Below are 21,005 nucleotides of genomic sequence, written 5' to 3'. Positions count from 1 at the left end.
ATTCTTAGGAATTATAAGTATCATTTTCCCATATAGAAAGGTATAGCACTTAACTTTATTGAATCTTTTATGATTTCTCTTTCGTTTTTACCTTTTTATACTGCTCTTGACACTTGTATTTGAAAGTCAGTTTTTTTTAATTCAAGTCTAATCTTTCATCAGGAATACTTGGAAGTCCTTTATTTAATTAAATATCCATTTCCCCCTGCCAAAGGATTATATTCAGTTTTGTTTGGTAGATTATTCCTTTGCTTTCTGGAACATCATATTCCAAACACTCTGATATTTAATGTGGAAGCTGCTAATGTTGTGTGATCTTGACTGTGGCTCCATGATATTTGAAGTGTTTCTTTCTGGCTATTTGCAATATTTCCTCCTTGACCTGGGAGCTCTGAAATTTGGCTATAATATTCCTGGGAGTTTTCATTTTGGGATCTCTATCAGGAGATGAATGCTGGATTCTTTCAATTTCTATTTTACCCTCTGGTACTAGGATACCAGGGAAACTGCCTTGATAATTTCTTGAAATATGATGTCTCCATTTTTTTTGACCATGGCTTTTTAGATAGTCCAAAAATTCTTAAGTCATCTCTCCTCAATCTATTTCCAGGTTGGTTGTTTTTCCAGTGAGATAGTTCACATTTTCTTCTATTTTTTCATTCTTTTGATTTTGTTTATTGTTTTTTAATGTCTCATGGAGTCATTAGCTTTCACTTGCCTAATTCTAATTTTTAAGGAATTCTTTTCTTCAGTGAATTTTGCACCTCTTTTTTCATTTGGCCAATTATGCTTTTTAAGTTCTTGTCTTCAGTGGATTTTTGAGCATCTTTTACCATTTGCCCAATTTTATTTTTTAAAGTTGTTTTTTTTAGTACTTTTGGTATCTCTTTTACCAAGCTGTTGACTCTCTTTTGATAATTTCCTTGCTTCACTCTTATTTCCCACCCCAGTTTTTCCTCAACCTCTCTTATTTGTTGTAAAAATCCTGTTTCAGCTCTTCCAGGAATTCTTGTTGGGCTTGTGTCTAATTCACATATTTTTCCCTTCTAGGCTTTGCATGTAGCTGTTTCAACATTGTTTTCTGAGTTGTGTCTTGATCTTCTCAATCACCATAGTAATTCTTTTTTAGTTGTTTACTCATTTTTCCAGCCTGTTTCTTGACTTTTTCTTGATGTTAAAGTTGGGCTGTCTTTTTGGGGTGGAGGGGGTACTGTCCCAAGCTTTAGGAGTTTTGTGCAGCTGTTTTCAGAGCTAGTTCTAGGGATCTGTAAGTTTTCAGTGCTTCCAAGGTCATATGATTTAAGAAGAGGTGTAGTCACTGCACAGTCCTGTGCCTTGGTCTTTACCAAAAAAGGGACCTTGTCCCCCTATAGCCACAAGTGCTGAAGTGCTGGCACTCCTCTTGGCCCTGGAACTATGACCAGTTCTCTTGCTCTCTGGCAGCCTTTTTGCCTTGGAACTGAGACCAGCCCCCTTATTCCCCTGTGAGCAACCATGAGTACCTCTCTCTGCCCTGAAACTGAGACCAGGACCAGGACCCCTGTTCCTCTGTATCCACAAGTGCTATCACTCTTTTTGGCCCCCTACTCTCCTATGTCTGCAAGCACTAATGTCCCTTTTGGCTTTGGAACTCAGACCCAGGTCCTTGCTCTCCTATGAGTGACCACAAGCGTCTCTGCCCAGACCTGAACCCAAAATCACTAATACTTCTCTTTGCCTGCAACCTACAACTGCAAATGGGCAATGCAATAGAGTGCTGAACCCAGCATCAGAAAAGTGTCCTCTGTAATCTCTTTCTAACCAGTTGTCTGACTGCCTTACTATCTATGGACTGAGAGCTCCAGAAGCCTCTGATGCAGTCACCTCCATCACCTGCTGCTGGCTTTGCCAGGGTATAAACTGTCCTGCACCCTGGGGCTAATCACCACCCCAGTGCGATAGACCTTTCCTGATAACCTCTTACGTTGTCTTAGGTTGGAAAATTGTTTCACTCCAACCTTTTGTTGGTTCTGCTGCTCCAAAATTTGACTTTGAGGCATTATTTTAAAGTTGTTTGGAGGAAAAATTGGGAGAGTTTAGTTGAGTTTCTGCTTCTACTCCATTGTTTCGACTCCATCTCCACAGGCAGATTGTAAAAGGATTTAAGATGCAAGGAAAAGAGTTTGTATTTTAACTTTATGCCAAAAGGGAGACATGGGAACTTCTTGAGCAGGGGAGCACATCTATATTTCAGGAATATCAATTTGGCAGCTATGTTGAAGTTGGATTTAAGAAAGGAGAGACTGAAGATAAGGGGACCATTTAGGAGGTTATTGACGTAGTTTAGGCTAAAGGTGATAAAGGCCTGAGGTAGTGCAGTTGGCCACGTGAGCGAAGAGAATGGGATTTGTGCAAGATAATCTGTGGAAGTGGAATTGACATGACTTGGCAATTTACTGGATAAGAGGGATAAAGGAGAGGGAAGGATGATTCCTTGGTTGTGAATGTAGTTGATTAGAATCATGGTTGTATCCTCAACTAGGACAGGAAAGTTGGAAAGAAGGGAAGGTTTATAGGGAAAGGTAATGAGATAATCAATTCATGAGCATTTATTAAGTACCTACTGTATACACACACACACACACACACACACACACGCACACATATATATAACACATGTGGTAGGCATAGAAAATATAAAACTACAAATGAGACAGTTCTTGACATCAAGGAGTTCCATTCACAGCTAAATAAGCTGTTCGTGTCCTTGGACTCAAGCTGTAACTCGATGAAGCCCCCAGCCAAGTAGTGAGTCAGTGATAGCCCTGTTTTTAAAAAAGCAAAGCCATGGAACCAGGGGGGTGGAGGGGTGGTGACAGATGAGAATGGGGAGACTGGATATGACAGCCAGTGAAGTATAAATGTGCTGGTGTTAGGAAAATAAACCCTATAATATTATAAATGTTGAACCAAAAGGTATGTAGTTGAAATTCACTTACTTTTTGACTTATTTGGAACTAATCCACATTCCTATTTAATTGCATCTCTTATTTTCTCGAGTAGTAATTATAATGCTGTGTCTTCAAATAAAAAAAACTTGTGCCTCTCTTCTACAGAAGTTTATTGGTTCTTCAACAGGTTAAGGCAAATAGCCACAAATTCTTTGTGTAATTAGCATATACTAGGAGCTGTAGGAGAAAGAGTCCTAAACTATACACCCAAAGATACAGTTCTATCTCTCTATGTGACAAGTTGCATGACCTTGAACCTAGTCTCATTTTATCCTCTGTGAAATGCAGGAGCCATACTCAATGATTCCTCCAAAATTACTTTTAGCTCTATGGGTCTATAAAAATAGCTATCAAGGAGAAGAAAGCTTTTTCAGTCAGTAGATATGGTATGCTTCAAACTGAGAGAATTAAAAATAGACCCTTTTTCTTCTCACAATTTTTCAGAATATTTTACCATTACAAGAAAATGGCATTCAATCTCACCACCACACTCAAAGGCTTTCTCTAAGATTACTCATGATCTGCCAATTGCTAAGTCCGTGGGCCTTTTTAAAGTCCATCTGATGCTGTTGTTCTTGTTGTTCAGCTGTTTTTCAGCTGTGTCTGACTCTTCATGACCCCATTTAGGGTTTTTTGTTTTTGTTTTTTTGGTTTGAGGCTATGGGGTTAAGTGACTTGCCCAGGGTCACACAGCTAGTAAGCATTATGTGTCCGAGGCCAGATTTGAACTCAGGTCCTCCTGAATCGAGAGCTGGTGCTCTATCCACTGTGCCACCTAGCTGCCCCCATTTAGGGTTTTCCTGGCAAAGATACTGAGTGGTTTGCCATTTCTTTCTCTAGCTCATTTTATAGACGAGGAAAGTAAGGCAAACAGAGTTAAGAGACTTGCTCAGGGTCACACAGCTAGTAAGTGTCTGATGCTGGATTTCAACTCAGGTGTTCCTGACTGCAGGCCTGGCATTCTATCCACTGTGCCATCTAGATTTCCCACATTCTCTGTGATGTCGTAGTTAATTGTTTAAATGTCTTTTCCCACATTGAATTGTAAGTTCCTTGAGACTATGGTATGAGCAGTAACTTTCTTTGAATCCTGAGTATGTAACATACTTTAATAGAATAGATCATTTTAATAAATGCATATTGAATTGAATTGATACATCTACAGACTGTACCTTTAACCTCTTATCCTTCATTTAAAAGATGATGTAATCAATCCACTTTCAGTGATAGTTTTCAGCAAATTTTTCTTACTAGGAGTGATACGAATATTGGTTGGTAGGGATTAGCAAGAGCATATGAATATATCAGCAAAAGTCCATAGCCAATACTGAAGTGAAAAAACAAACTGAGCAAATGCCCTACTGAGGAATCAATTACATTAATTTTGAACACAGAGGATAGCACATTGTATATCTGAGCAATCCACTTTGTCTCCCTGATCCTCAGTTTTCTGACCTGCAAAATAGGATAATATCTATTGGGAAAAAAAAAGACAGCTCCCTCATTATTCTTGTGAAGGGATACATCACATATAAAGGAACTCTTACCCTGTGCCTTAGGGGGGGAAAAGTCAGCTTACGGTACTTGTTGAGCCCTGTTCTTTTCCCAAAATACCAGCTGGCACTGAGTCTACAACCCAAAGTGAGGAGTAACTTCAAAGGATCCTTCAGGCAATTCACACTTACTAAGCACCTACTATGTGCTAGGTAGACACAGTGATAAGCACTAGAGATACAAGGACTGGCAAAAGATAGTCCCTGCTCTCAAGGAGCTCCCAGCATAATGGAGGAGATAACATGCAAACTATTATGTACAGAGAAAATATAGCATATTTAGGATAAATTGAAAATAACCAGTAGAAGAAATGCACTAGCATTTAGGGGAATGGGAAAGATTTCTTGCAGAAGGTGAGACTTTGGTTAAGACCTAAAGTCTCAACCTAAAGGAAAGATGTAAAGGAAACCAGGGAAGCTAGGAAGCAAAGATGCTCATAAAGTTTAGGCCCTACCATGTACACAAATGCAACTGGGACTCTATCACAGTAAGCTCTAGGTGAGCCTTTTGGGTGGAGGAGGGGAAGGGATTCATTAAAATGAAGTTCAATGTTTTTTGGGCTCTATAAATTAAGTCCTATATGTCAAAGGGTTCCTTATTACTCTCTACGGAATTATATAGACAGAGATAGAAGAGTCAGCTGAGCCTAAACTTTCTTTGAATACCCACAAGGAACCAAACATCCTTATGTTCAACTTCAAAGAAATATAGGCCATGAAGACTCAGTATGACTTGCTATGATGGTGGTCTCTCCTCTTCATTCATTCCCACAGTAAAATAGCCTATATGAGAAAACTCAGCTATAACTGAGGAAAACCTGCTCTGTTAATGGTCACATATTTTCAAAAGGTTAAGAAAGAGAAAAGAGCATAGATTAAAAACTCAGCTTTAAAAAATCTTTTCCCACATTGAATTGTAAGAGATTGTAAGATATCAATAATAAAAAGGTTACAAATATACTAAAATATTCAAAGCAACACTTTGATGGCAGGGGGGAAAAACAACAACCTCATAAACAATTAGAAACAAAATCAGTGTCTATCAATTTGAGACATGTCCAAACAAAGTATGGTATATAAATATAATATGCTGGAAAAAGTGATGAATATGTGGAAGTCAGAAAAACTTGGGAAGTATAAATTCAACAAGCATTTACTAAGTACCTAGTATGTGCTAAGAGCTGATGGTACAAAGACAAAAAATAAAACAAAACAGGCAAACAAGAAAAGCCTCATCTGAAAACAGAACCAGGAGAACAATATAAACAATGAGTATAAGAAGATAAAATTAAAAGGCTGAATTCAGATTGGGCACTAGATGGCACAGTGGATAGAGTGCTGGAGTCAGAAAGATTCAAGTTCAAATCTAGCCTCAGATATTAGCTGTGTGACCCTGGGCAAATAACTTAACCCTGTTTGCCTCAGTTTCCTCATCTGTCAAATGAGCTGGAGAAGGAAATGACAAATCAATCCAGTATCTTTGCCAAGAAAACCCCAAATGGAGTCACAAACAGTTGAACATGACTGAAACAACTGAACCAAAGAACTCATATTAAATGCAATGACAAAACTTGGTCTCCAAGTCAGATGATGAAATATTTGGTAAAGAAGTAGGGGACTAGAGATACAGAATGTTGTATGTGTAAAGACTATTTTTCCCCAAACATAGAATATACTCTTTTCTCACCTCAATCTCATAGAATGCCTAGCTTCCTTCAAGGTTCATTTCATTTGCCACTTCTTTTAGGAAGCTATTCCTAACCTTCCTTTAAAATTTCCCTCTTTTCTTAAATCACCCTGCATTTCCTCATCTGTTTATTCATATTCCACCAGAAGAATATAAGTTTCTTTAGAGTAGAGACATTTTTTTGTCTTTATATGTTACTTAATAAATGTTTGTTGATTTGAATGTTGCATACAGTTAGACCTTCTGAGACTTTGCTTGCCTACAGGGAAAGGACTATAGGAGAGGTAGGATAGAACATAAAAATGTCATCAATGAAACTTTTAAAAAGAATCCAACTTTAAGTGGGGGTATAACATGAGGAATCAGCAAAAGTTGTAAAATGCACAGACTGCTTCAATGGTAGCATGGTAATATCTATGGTATTCCAGCTTGATAAATCTTTTTTTTTTGGTGAGGCAATTGGAGTTAAGTGACTTGCCCAGAGTCACACAGCTAGTGAGTTTTATGTGTTGGAGATCAGATTTGAACTCAGCCTCTCCTGACTCCAAGGCTGGTGCTCTATCCACTATGCCACCTAGCTACCTCCAGCCTAATAAATTAAAGAAGAAAATTAAATAATTCAACCACAGCATCAAATAATCTTTTCTTCTCCGTATTTCAAGGAGTGACAAACATGAGGATTGTAGATGGTAGATTTGACCTACATGCAATGATATTCCTAGGTCTTTCCATCATAAACATTTTTAAAAATTGAAAAATTTTCTCTGGGGAATAGGACCCAAAGAAAGAATGACGCTGTCCAAGAGTTAAATAAGAGTGCTCAGATGAGACATAACATCTCAATCAAGTTTTCACAAGCACTTGGAGGACTTACAGTAGCTGCCTTAGAATCATAGGATTGTGGAGGATATACTCTGGAGAAGGCTGGTCAGGGTTAACTCCTTGTTAACAGGGTTAAAACCATAAAACCTTTGTTCTGAGTTGTAAACATCTCCACTGACACCACATTTGCACTCTGTTGTGGAACTCAGGATAGCTGACCTCACCTTGACAGAGTTCACAGGTAGTTATCACCTAGTTAACACCTCAATGCAAACTAATTAATGCCAGAGACACCTTGGCCTTGGCTTTTAAAAGAGCAGAAACAGAAAAATTTGAAGAAAGACACAAGAAAGGAAAGAGAGGAGCTATATTCAGAGAAAGGTGCTGATAGTGAATGGGGAATGGGGAGTGGAGAGTGGGCAATGATCCAGCAAAGTCCAAAATCCATCACAAGGAAATTCTTGGCAATAGAGATGGCAGATAGGAGGGTCAAAATGACAAAATGGTGAAGACATTCTTGGATGAGGAAGTACCCAGGGGAAGCAATCCTGGATCAAGAAGTTAGAGGGGAACAAAGCCATACCTTACCCTTCATATACTGTGAGCTATGTAGATTATTTGAGTCCTGGGAAAAAGGGATAAACTATTTAGTGACTTTATGCACTTCTTCATGCAAGGATCCTCAAGCCTAGCACAGTATCATAAGTCTAGAAAATTGCATACAGCCCTGGGGAAAGGGAGGGTCCTCCAGAAAAGAAAGAATTGTGTTGACTATTTACAATTTCAAGATGAGTCCTTTTATGTTGGTTGAAATGAATCTGTCCTGTGTTCAATGTTTTTTAGTCTGGGTGCTCTCTTGGGAATTAGTTACTTTTTTTTTTGAGATTTGAATATAAGCCAGATTCTGCTGTTCCTGAGGTCAGAAGCCAAAAAGGAAAAAAAAAAGTGATTAGCAAGAAGCCCCAACTAGTTCATATATACAACCCACAGTTGTAGTTCTGGGATACGGGCTATAAGATTATATAATTTAAGAATTGGAAGGGACTTTAGATTTCATCTAGTTCAATGAGGAAACTGAAGCCCGGAGAAAGGAAGTCACTTCCAAGATCAAACAGCTTCTTCTGTGGAGGCAGAATAAAAGCTAGACCATAGATCTCTCAACTCCTACTCCAGGATTCTCTTTATAAGATGACATCACCTTATCAAACAAAGCAGACAGAGCCAGCAAACAACCCTTGAGTCATGAGCAGATCTAAAGCTGAGCAAGCTGAAGATCTTCCTCAGGTCCCAAAGGCCTGGGTTCAAATCCTAGCTCTGCTCCTTACTAGGCATTTGACCATAGACAAGTAATAATGACCAATCTAGGCCTCATTCCTCTTCTGTGTGAATGAGACTGGATGATCTCTGAAGTTTTTGGTTTTTTATTTTCCCTACACTAACAAGGCAGCCTTACATAGAAGAAATCATGCTAGACTTGGCAACACGGATATCTGGGTTAGAATCTGGTTGCTGACATTGTCTCATTTTCCTCATCTGTAAAATGAGGATAAATAACCTATGTTGATGTAGTGCTTTAAAGTCGGCAAAAGAGATGACCTCTATTAATATTTGATGTAATACAGACGGTCCCTACCCACAAGGGTGGGAGGAACAAATGAAATGGAGGTACGTAAAAGGTTTTGCCAACTTAAAATGCCACACAAATGTCAGCTGTTATTATTATTAATTATCCAATGATGGATAAGAAGCAAAAGTTCATGTGGAGAAGTTGTACTTAGGCTTTCTATTCCTTTCAATTCTTTTTTTGTTCCTTATTGTGTTGTTGTTTTGGGTTTTTTTTCCCCCCTGGTGACAATCAGAGTTAAATGACTTGCCCAGGGTCACACAGCTAGTAAATGTCTGAGGCCGCATTTGAACTCGGGTCCTCCTGACTCCAGGGCCAGTGCTCTATCAACTGGACAACCTAACTGCCCCTCCTTATTGTGTTCTTGAGAGTTTAACTTTCCCTCGTAATATTTGGTTAACTGATCTATGTTATTTTGATTGAGTTATATTTTCATTTTCTTAAAAACAGTACTTACTGGCTCTTAATTTTTATCACATCTCTTAATCATCCATGCCAAAAGATTAGCATAGACACTAAAGCTATGTAGTGAACAGAGAGAAGCACCATCATCTACAAGGTGGAAGATATTCAAAATACAAGCCCTGAAAGGAGCTAAACAGATTCTGGAGGGAAGGAATGCAAGGGCTTGTAATCTAGGGTCTGTGAACTTGTTTTTAAAAATATCTTCCACTAGTAATGTTAACAATAACATTATTTATATAATACTTTAAGGTTTTCAAAATGTTTTACAAATATCATCTCATTTTATTCTCACAATAACCCCGGGAGGTAGATACTATTGTTATCCCCATTTTACAGATGAGAAAACTGAGGAGGGGGCTAAGTGGCTTAACTTGATAACTTACCTCAATGTAATTAATTTCCTTTGTAATCCTATGTATTTTATTTTATGCATTTAAATCAAGTCAAGCCAACAAGGATTTACTAAGTGCTTACTATGTGTCAGGTACCATGCTAAAAATATTTTTCTGAGAAGGGGCACATAGGTTTCACCAGACTGCCAAAGAAAGGACTCCACAACATAACTATCGCTAAACTGTGACACTTTCTGTTTTACTGGGCTACATAGTATTCTTATTTTTTTCTTTTTTTAGTGAGGCAATTGGGGTTAAGTGACTTGCCCAGAGTCATACGGCTAGTGAGTTTTTATGTATCTGAACTCAGGTCCTCCTGACTCCAGAGCCAGTGCTCTATCTACTGCACCACCTAGCTGCCCCCTACATATATTTTTTAAAGCAGTGGCTCTCAAAGTACAATTTGAGGGTCCCTAGGGGTATCCAAAACCCTTTCAAGGAATCTTTGAGGTCAAAACTACTTGCATAATCCCAAGACATTTTAATTGCCAATATAGCAAATAGTGATAGGTACAAGTCACAAAAAGAAAAGCTCTTTGGGATCCTCAGGTTTTAGGAGCATAAAGGTGTCCTGAGACCAAAAAGTTTGAGAATCATTGGTTTCCAATAACAAATGAATATAAGTTTTCCTCTCATGGGAACAAAAATGCTCTCACCTTTGAGGTTTCTGAACTGTCATTGTTTTGCTACTTGCTAGTCTTCACCTTAACTTCATAACAACAGCCCTGTAGTCATCAAAGCCCCTTGCAGAACCGTGCCTACTTACCAATGTCAAGTACCCTTTGCTTAGCCGTATGCTGCCGAGAGTGCCAATACTTCCAGTACTTCAACTGCTCGTCTCGATTTTTGTCTTCACTGAATACAACCATCACCACACTCTGTCAAGTCAAAGAATGATAGAAATTACTTATTGTATAGGTGGGAGAAAAGGAAAGAAGGGGAAAAAAGGGAGGAAAGAAAGAAGAGAGGAAGGAAAGAAGGAAAATGAAAGGAAGAAAAAAGGATAAAGAAAGGAAAGAAGGAAGGAAGGGAAAGAAGGAAGGAAAGAAAGAAGAGAGGAAGGAAGGAAGGAAGGAAGGAAGGAAGGAAGGAAGGAAGGAAGGAAGGAAGGAAGGAAGGAAGGAAGGAAGGAAGGAAAGAGTGAAAGAAAGAAAAAAATATTTTTTAAAAGAACTGGAAAGCTCATCACTAGAGTTATAAACAATTTGGATTGCCTGAATACATATTGACCCAAAGAATCATAGAGTATGCAGTACTGGAAGGGAGCTTAGAAGTCATCCGGTCCAACTTTTTCATTTTACAGATAAGGAAACTGTGGTAGCTGCAGTTCTATGTGATGAACTGCACCCCATCACATACAAAAAAATCTTTTAATACAGTGGCAAAAATGGGTCAGCTAAGTGGTGCAGTGGGTAAGCTCTGGCCTTGGAGTCAGGAGGACCTGAGTTCAAATCCAGCCTCAGACACATGACACTTACTAGCTCTGTGACTCCAGGCAAGTCACTTAACCCCAATTGCCTCACCAAAAAAAAAAAATACTGTGGCAAAAATATAGCTCCTCCTATCGTTTTTAATATTAGAGAAATCAGCATCTATTATCTAGTTAGGTGACCTCATATTCCCTCTTCCACTTGAAATTACTTTGACTATACTTTTCCCCTTATCTTTATATATGTTGTAGTCCCCCTTCCCAATAGAATGTAAGCACCCTGAAGGCAGAGTCTCTTTCATTTTTGCCTTTGTATCCCCAGCCCCTAGTAAAGTTCTTTCCCCAGAGTAGGCACTTCACAAAGGTTTGTTGGATTCAAAAGCTCAGTCTCTAGGATCCTATTTCCTGCATTATGCTTTTTCTAACTGGGCTGAAAGGATATACTATTGAATATTTTTTCCCAAGTTTCCATTTGAACTCTGGCCCAATTTCAATCTATTTTTATACATTAGGAAATACTGTACAAGGAAACAGATTGCTCCGTCAAAGGGTTTATATTTATTAGGAAAGTTTGCTAGGTTAACACAATTTAAAAATAAACATTACTCCAGCTCACAGGCAGTGCCTATTGAACTTAAAAGAAAGCAGAAAAATTACAAAGAGAAGTCAACACGTGGTGGGTTACTCAATTTATGAGCCTGCCAAGCTGCTTGTTTTCATTTTGCATCTCCAAACTTACACATAAGTTTACTATGTGGTGTCTCAGTGTTTGTTTCTGGCTGTTCTCAAGTTAAAGTCTCATTGCAAACAAAAACTCCTTTAGTAAATGAGTAAGGTAATATAAATACTCTTGTGTTCTTGATGTAGAAATTTATTCGAAGTCCTTAGCCAATCTGAGGATTTAAAAAAATATATTTGAAAATTTTCCTTAGGGATAAATGAAAGAAACACCCTACCACCCACGAGTGGGTTTTACATTCCAAATTAGATTAAATGTGATCCTATGGGAAATATTGCCAGTGATTGGGGGAAATGTCCATTCCTTTCCTCACTACCATTGTATTAAGTACAAGCAGTAGTCATTGTTAGATTTGCCATCTTTCAGAGAGGAAATAAGTTCTGCATTCTGAATATAAACTTGAGGGCAGGTACTGTATTGAATTTTTTTTTTTGCCTTTGCACCTCCAGTGCCTAGCACAGTGCCTGACATATAGTAGGCACTGTAATAAATGTTCATGGAATTGAAATGAATTGAAATCCTAAAGGAGCATATTTTTCTCCTCATCAAAATACAGCCCATTAAATCCAATTGAACTCTTATCTGGAAATATAGGGTAAGAGAAACTGAAAAGTCAAGATTAATACGGAGGAACATGAAAGCTTGGAAGGATAATAGCACACTCAACAAAAAGAGGGAAGTTTGGTAGAAGAGGTGATTTGGGAAAGATTTTGAGTTTAGTTTGAACATGTTGGGTTTAAAATATCTCTGGGACAATCAGTTTGAAATGTCTAATAGGCAACTGGTGATGTGGGGGTAGGGTGGGAAAGAAGAGAAGGGGATGGGTATATAGATCTGTGAGTCATCTGTGGACAGATGATAATTAAACCCCTGGGAGCAGATGAGGTATCCATGAGGGGGTGTGCAGAGAGATAAGAGAAGGCACAAGACCAAATAACATCCAGTAGATAGGTGATTAGATTTTTTTGGATTGGATTAGATACCCCAGAGAGAAGGCCAGTATAATAATATAGAGGAAAAATCATCAGATCAGTAAACTTTCCCAATTTCTCACACTGAAACAAAGCAATTAAATCCAGTTACAACAAATAAGTTTGTGCCACTGTACCAAGAGAAACTGAACAAACTTTTCCTCTTTTCTTAATAATGTGCTGGTTGGATTTTATGGGGACCTTTTTATTTGGGATAAACTCAAGTCTGCCACATTTAGCCACAGGCATACAGTAGTGTTCTTTCATCCCAATGAGTCTTTCAATGGGTATGAACAAGATGGGATTGGGAGGCAGTGATTAGTCACTGTGGATGAAGATGCATAAAGATTTTACCAGAAAATCTGAAGGTTTTTGCAACTTTCTTGGTAATGGTAGTGTTGATGGCGGAATCTGATACAATACTCCTTTTCAGTGTGAAGAGATTATCAATTATTTTCCTTCCTGGCAGCATTGTGGATTCTAGAAGCTGGAAGCATTCCAATGTGAGGCTAAAACTCAAATTACATTTTCCACCAAAAGGACTGACGCTTCTGTTCTGAGAATCCCTCCAAATAATTCACATAGGTTTCAGTCCTGTCTCTTGAATAGGGAGGGAGTGAGCTGTGAAATCTTTAGATAGAACTCCAAGTTTGTACCTACACTGACTTAATCACACCCTCCCTTTTCGAATCTAGTAGCAGCTCTTTCATGCTCCCAAACAGATTTCAGTTTCACAGCTACACACCTAATAAATTTAGATTAGTTGATAAGAAGCTATGTAGTTCATATCTGATGAATGAAGCAGGGAAAGTCCCTCTGATATATTCTAAAACTATGTATGTTGCAGACCATAATTATTCTTTGGAATTATTTTGACACCTCTCTAGGATGATAAATCAAAACCCTCACATTTTTCTTTTATTCAAGAAAAAGAACACAGAAAAATTAAAGCAATGCTCTCCACCCCCACCCCCCCAAAATGAAAAAATTCTCTGAATTTTAATTATCTGATTTTTGTGTCTTTAATGTGAGAAATTCTCATACCCTGACTTTGCTGATGGGATGTCTGAAGCACTTGTTGTCTCCTGTCTCACTCAGGGTGATAGCATAGAATTGTCCTTTGTTTAGATAAGTCATGGGTCCCTCTCCTTGCTTCTGACGTAGGGATTTGGTAGCTTCCAAAGTATACTGAAATGTGCTACTGAGAAAAAGGGAAAAAAAGAATGAATTATCATTCCCACCTCCATTTTGTTTGTTTATTTTCATTTCTGATGCTTAATGAATTCAACATCCCTTCTTATAAATATGACCTGCATTTGCTTGAATTTGACACTGTTAGCCTATAGCAAAGAAGATGTAATTTTAAGATGGAAATAGGCAAAGGTCATTTCTAATACTGTATATATATTTCTTGTGTAATTCCCAGTAGGGGCCTTCGTGTCAATTTTTTTTTTTTTGGTTAGGAAGAAAGTCCACAATATACCTGGTTAATTGTGCAAGCCTATGGCCCATGGGGAATGCAAGCTACAATATGTAAGTTTCTTTGGCTTTCACCAAGCTGATATAATATGATATAATATCCTACTTTAAGACAACACAATATACAAAAAATCTTAAAAAATGAATATAATAGAAGATAATTTTTCCCGTTACAAAATAATTGCTCACAAAACAATTGCTTCACAAAAGAAAACATGACAGTTTCTTCAAATAGCCAATTTTCCTAACACATTTGAAATACTTCATTTACATTAAAATTATAGAACTTTTAGGAAGATATATATTTTAGTACATGAAATATACTTACATACTATAGTGGTCTTTTTGAACTGAGGTATTTATTTCTGCATTGTATGCTAAGTGCAAGTTGAAATTTTCTGCATTAGTCTTTTCAATGGGGCCATCTGATTTTTTAGTTTTTTTATTTCATGTACTCTTAAAAAAACCTAGGCAAAGAGGTGACTTTCAAAGTCAACTTTTAAAATTTCTATTTTCACCTTAGGGTAATAAAATCTTCAACCAAAGCTGCTAATAAAGAGATCCAAAATAAATTTCTAAGAACAAGGAGTAAAAAACATGCTTATTAGATATACCTACCATAGTGACTGGCATATAATGCATTTAATAAATTTTTTTTTATTGATTTATATGTCATAAAATCAAGGAGCTCCCATTCCAATAGAAGGACAGCTAGGTGGCACAGTGGATAGAGTGCAGGGCCTGGAGTCAAGAAGACCTGAGTTCAAATCTGATCTCAGACACTAACTAGCTATGTGACCCTGGGCAAATCACTTGCCTCTGCCTCCATTTTCTCATTTGTAAGATAGGGATAGGACAGCTAGATGGCACAGTGGACAGAGCACTGGACCTGAAGTCAGGAGTTCAAATCCAGCCTGTAACACTTACTAGGTGTGTGACCCTGGGCAAGTCACTTAACTGTTTGCCTCAGTTACTCATCTGTAAAATGAGCTAGAGAAGGAAATAGCAAACCACTCCAGTATCTTTGCAAGAAAACCCCATAAAGGGGTCATGAAGACCCAAACACGACTGAAAAAAACTAAACAACAAAATTCCAGTAAAATGTAAGCTTCTTAAGGACAAGAACTGTTCTCATTTTGGTCTTCATATCCTCAACACCTAGCACGGCACCAGGAAGGGAAGACACAATCAATGCTTATTTAACTGAATTGCTTTAACTTTGTTGCAATGAATTGGAATAAACAAATTATAAATTTATTTTTTTCTTTAGAAAACAACAGCATGATATCATAGAATGATAGAATTGCAGAAATGAATAATTATAGAATCTTAAAGGTTATATGTTCCAACTCCATCACTTTACAGATCAAAACACTGAGACTGAGATGACAAGACTTGCTCAAGATCACACAGCCAGCTGGCGGAAGAGTTGAAACTAGAACCCAGATCTCCTGACTTCACAGACCATTACTGTTTCCATTACACTTGAAAAATGATTAAGGTAATTGCCTATTTTAACATTAGATATACTATGCATTTGCTTCAATATTTGATCAGATGATTAGAAATTATCTTGTTTTCCTCAAATGTCCTGTTTTAATCTTAATCAGTTTGTTAACCAGTTCCGTCTCTCATCAACCTACCTTGCTGTTTGTTCATAAATGTATTCTTCGGCCCCCACTGAAGCACTCCGATATTTCTGAAAAGTTTAGAAGTGATTAAAAATTAAAATAGATAAGGAAGCATTACAAACAAACATCAGGTTAAAAAAATTCTTCCGGGGGCAGTTAGGTGGCACAGTGCATAGAGCACCAGCCCGGAAGTCAAGGGGACCTGAGTTCAAATACAGCCTCAGACAAACACTTGACCCTTACTAGCTGTGTGACCCTGGGCAAGTCACTTAATCCCAAAAAAATTCTTCTAAAATATTTCCAATTGTGATCATCCTAGAAAGAAATCTTTAAAGTGTTATGGATCTATTTCAAATCTAGGAGGAAAAGGTACTGCTTATATATGGAATTTGCTTACATGCTCTGAAGATTTCTCCATCTTGTGCAACCTTCTCCAAGTATAATGATCAGAACAGGCACATTCAGTTATTCAACCTCCTTTCTTAAACTAAATTCCCACTCACTTCAGAAAAGACTAGCCCTTTGCTATTGTAAATTGAGACTTAAAATTCACTAAGTCCTGGCAGTCTCAGTAGTGATTCATCATACTCTCAGAGGGACAAGGTATCTTGGAAGTAAATTATTCCCTTTCACATTTTTCTTCTTCAATTCTATTCCTTCTACTACCAACCTAGCTCAGGTCCTAATTTTCTCTCTACTGTATTACTGCAATAGCCTTATAGTTGGTTTCCATACCTCATCACTCTCTCTGTTTCAAATTATAGCTATGCTACTATCAGAATACTCATTCTAAGATTCTAATCACATTATTACTCTGCTCTAAAAATCCTTCAGTGGCTCCATATTGTCAACTAAATGAAATCTCAAGCTCCTTATCCTGGCATTCAAGTTCACCACAATCTGGTTCTAACTTCACTTTCCAACATTTTCTGTAGTGGTTATTTCAGTCAAATTGGCCTACTCATCATCCCCTAATGCTATCCTTTCTTTTCTACCTTTTGCTGATGCCTTTCCTTAGGCATGGGAAGCCTTTCCTTCCATCCCAAATGTCTATCTGTAAAATCCATTGTATCCTACCTAACTCAAGCTACGAGGATGTGCTTTATAAACTACAAAATGATATATAACTCTAAGATATAAAAATAATATTGATCATTTTTCAAGGTCCAGTTCTAGCAGTACCTCTTTCAAAAAACCTTTTATTTATGACAAGTCTTTATCCCATCCCACCCTATCTCACAGACACCAAGGTAGACCCACGTACCTAAAAATATTCTCTTAAATAAGTCATCAATTCCGTAAAATGTGTAAGCACCCAGACATTGGGGATAACAAAGATGTTTTTAAATGATAAAGTCCCTGCCCTAAACAGAGCTTTTGTATTCTACTTGGGGTGGAAGGGAGATGCCATGTATACGAACAAACAGAATGTCCCCAAAAGTCTTAGAACAGTTTTAAATTTAATAGCTTTTTGGGACACCCTGTATCATGTAAGATAGAATTTGATGGTGCCAAAGCACTTTACTGCTACATCTCCTATGCCTTTTACCATATTTCAACACATATTGTAATTATTTGTATTCTGATCATATCTCTCATGCCAGATCATCATAAATGACATTCAATTGTGCATGCCCAGTCTCTACTAGAGCCCTTCTCTATGATTAACAAGCATATGAATGTTGACTCAGTAGGAATATGACAGAGTTATGAGATTCTCAAAGACCTGGATTCAAATCATGCCTCTGATGCTTAATACCTGTGTGACCTTGGGGCAAGTTATTTCACCTCCTCAGCCTCAGTTTCATAATCTATAAAAAGAGGGGACAAGATGAGTTGGACTCTATGAACTCTGATGCCCCTTCCATCTCCAGATCAATGACCCTATGTTCTCTGAAATCACATCTCAACAAAAAGAGAGGGAGGGAGGGAGGGAGGGAGAGGGAGGGAGGGAGGGAGAGAGAGAGAGAGAGAGAGAGAGAGAGAGAGAGAGAGAGAGAGAGAGAGAGAGAGAGAGTTCACATTTGTAGAGTATTTTAAGATTTACAAAGCACTTTTCTTGTAACAATTCTATGAGGTATTATTATCCTCCTTTTGCCAAAAGGTTAACAGAAATTTAGAGAGTTGAAATGATCTGCTTATGGCTACACAGCTAGTTGGATTTGAACCCTGGACAAAACCTCTGAACCCAGTGCTTTTTTCATTATATAACTGAGCTTTCTAATGATTTACAAAAAGCTTAACCTTCATCCTTGCGCTTAAGTATAATTCTAGTGCCTTCTCTCTGTTGCTTATCGCCAACTTACCCTACATATGTCTTATTTGTAGCTATGTCTTATGTATATATACTCTGTGTATATTTGTTTGTATACTGTCTCCCTATTATACTTCATGAGATTTCCTTGAGAGCAGAGGCTGTCTTTTGCCTTTCTTTGTACTCCCAGTGACCAGCACAGTGTTTGTCACACAGTATGTGCTTAAGAAATATTAGGAAATGCTTGTTGGATTTAATTGAATGAGTTTGTAATCTCAGATGACATTTATAAAGCACTTTACATACATTAACTCTTTTGATCCTCGTAAAAATTATGTGAATTAGGTGGTAATATCACCATTTTTACAGATGAGAAAACTGAAACAAGAGGGGTTAAAGGACTTATTCTAGATCATACCACTAGTGAGAGTGTAAGGCATAAGGTTTTAACTCAGACCTAACAGTGGATGGCCTGGTAAAAATATACTTGCCTAGAAATCTTGGAAATCTAATCAAAAGTATCTATACGTATATATATATATATATATATATATATATATATATATATATATACACATATATATATATATGTATGTATATATATGTATGTATGTATATGTATAAATATATGTATATAGAAAGAGGGGGGCTCAGGAAGAAAAGTGGTTATACATAATACATACTCATTCTGTTTATCAATTATGATTTACCTTGGTTTGGATGCAGAAGCGACCACTGCAAGTGCAGACAGCTCAATAAATATGCTAAATGGAAGATCTCAAAAAGGTCATGCATATCTGATTTTCCACATGGCCTGGCACATAGGAGGGGTTCAATAAAAGCTTATTGATTAACTACAGTAAAAAGGAATATATACATTTTCCTGACAAAACAGGAATGATTTTGTCCATTGAAGATAAGTTATTATGGGCAAACTTCATTTATCAATTAATAAATAAAATATTTATTATGTACCCACTATATGCCCATCACTATGCTAGATGATAATTAGAGGAAAGTCCAGTTTGAATTTGTTAAAAGTCTGAACCATAGGATATTTGTTCAGGAAAAACAGATTATTGTTATGTCCATACAATATCTCCAACTAGGTTGGCACATTTTTTTTATTCATTCAAAAGTTGCCTTAATAGAATGTCTTGGGAGAAATATTTCAACACATGATGCTTATTCATAGTTAGCATATCATTTTCTTGTAAGTATATGTTTTACTATAATAATGTTAGCTGATGATCATATATAGCTTTAATGTTTGCAAAGTACAATACAACTCTGATCTCCAGCCTTATAATCTTCCTATGAAGTAGGTAATCCAGGTATTTTTACCCCCATTTTATAAAGAAGGAAATCAAATTTCAGAAAGGTTAAGTGATTTGCCTAGGGTCATACAATTTTTAAGTATGGGAGGCAGAATTTGGATTTAGGACTTTAGGACTCCAAGTTTAGCTTCCTGTTCACTATACCACACTGTTGGCTTACATATTATTTTAATGCAGCGCTATAAGTTTGTTTACATTGGCCATTTGTACTGTTTATCAGAAAAAAAGGAGCTCTAAACAAGCAATCAACATTGACCTCAATTACTGAAAATTCTAATTTAGTGAAATTCATGTAAATGTATTCTTATTTGTTTAGAAATATTAACACATAATAGTAACATCTGGAATCTAATAAAAGCTTCTTCCCAAGAACCTTAATTCTTACAATAGTCTAATAATAGGTTAATGGAAGTACAAGAATATCCTTATTACAGACCAAAAAAAAAAAACCAAACCCCCCGAAAAGGTCCAGAATATTTGAGATTTTCTTAAATCACAAATAATATAGTAATGAAACCCAGCTACTAGTCTGTTATCTATTGTTATTAAATTTATTGGGAAGAAATAGATCAGATTTTTCCAGAATTCAAAACACTTTATACAAGTAGGCAAATAAAAGCCCTGACTCATGGCCTGAGAGTGAGATACACTGCAATCTGAATTTTTTTTAAAAAGTGGACTCCCTATATACCTGGGCCTTCCTGTTTGACCTTTAAACTTTTTCCCCAAAAATTGCTCTCTACATAATAATAATAATATCTAGCATTTATGTAGCTTTAAGGTTTACAATCTTTTAACATATTATCTCATTTGATCCTTCCAACAACCTGGCTGTGTGACCCCTGTGCAAGTCCCTTACCCCCTGCCTGCCAAAACTGAGGCAGGCAGGATTTAAGGGACTTGCCTGGAGTCACTCAACCAAATAAGATTTTAAGGCAGGATTCAAATTCAAGTGTTCCTGACTCCAGACCTAGTTCTCTATTCATAGTGTCACCTAGTATCCTATAAAATGAGACAAACTTATTCCTTCTGTCTGCCATAGAATATATAGTATAGAGTGTCCCAAAAGCCTTAGTGTACTTTCAGGCTATTAAAGACTTTTTTATGCTATTAAAGCTTAAAACTGCAGTATTTCCATTCCTGAAGGCTGTCCTACATGAAACTTACTCTGATTTAGTCTAATAGTGCCCAAACTTTAAGAATATTTCCTAATCTATCTTCTCTGTCATTCAACACACTTTTGTAGTTACTATTTACAATCATAGGTGATTTTTGTCATCCATCCTATCAGACTGTATATTCATTCTTTCATTTAATAGCACTTTATTAAGCCTCTATAATACTACAACAACTACTAATAATAACAGCTAGCATTTAGCCCTAAATGTTTGCAAAGTACTTTACAAATAATGTCTCATGTTATCCTTACAACAACCCTGGGAAGTAGGCACTATTATTACCTGCATTTAACAGTTGAGGGAACTGAGGGAACAAAGAGAGGTTAAGTAACTTACCTAAAAGACTGTACTGGATGATGGGAGAGAATCAAAGCACCTGCCCTCACAGAGCAGGTACAGGAGGTGCACTAACACATACACAAATATGTAATAACTATGGTACATAACAGAATGT

General features: G+C 37.1%; 1 protein-coding gene across 3 annotated transcripts in view; it reads right to left on the bottom strand.

Annotated features, from left to right (window-relative positions):
• GRHL2 (grainyhead like transcription factor 2) overlaps nt 1-21,005 on the bottom strand; it is a 237,252-nt gene that overhangs the window by 126,689 nt on the left and 89,558 nt on the right. For 2 of the 3 annotated variants that reach the window (XM_020969479.2, XM_020969495.2), the window contains exons 5-7: nt 15,795-15,850; nt 13,717-13,873; nt 10,300-10,411 (exon numbers count right to left, since the gene is read on the bottom strand). In XM_020969479.2, coding sequence (XP_020825138.2) covers nt 10,300-10,411; nt 13,717-13,873; nt 15,795-15,850 — 325 coding nt within the window. The remainder of the gene's footprint in view (nt 1-10,299; nt 10,412-13,716; nt 13,874-15,794; nt 15,851-21,005) is intronic. The other variant, XM_020969486.2, reaches the window with a different exon arrangement.

The sequence above is a fragment of the Phascolarctos cinereus genome, unplaced genomic scaffold (genome assembly GCF_003287225.1).
Source record: "Phascolarctos cinereus isolate Bilbo 61053 unplaced genomic scaffold, phaCin_HiC Scaffold_4;HRSCAF=312, whole genome shotgun sequence".
Classification (NCBI taxonomy): domain Eukaryota; kingdom Metazoa; phylum Chordata; class Mammalia; order Diprotodontia; family Phascolarctidae; genus Phascolarctos; species Phascolarctos cinereus.
Note: the sequence above shows the minus strand (reverse complement) of the source record. Positions and strands in the feature narration are given on the sequence as shown.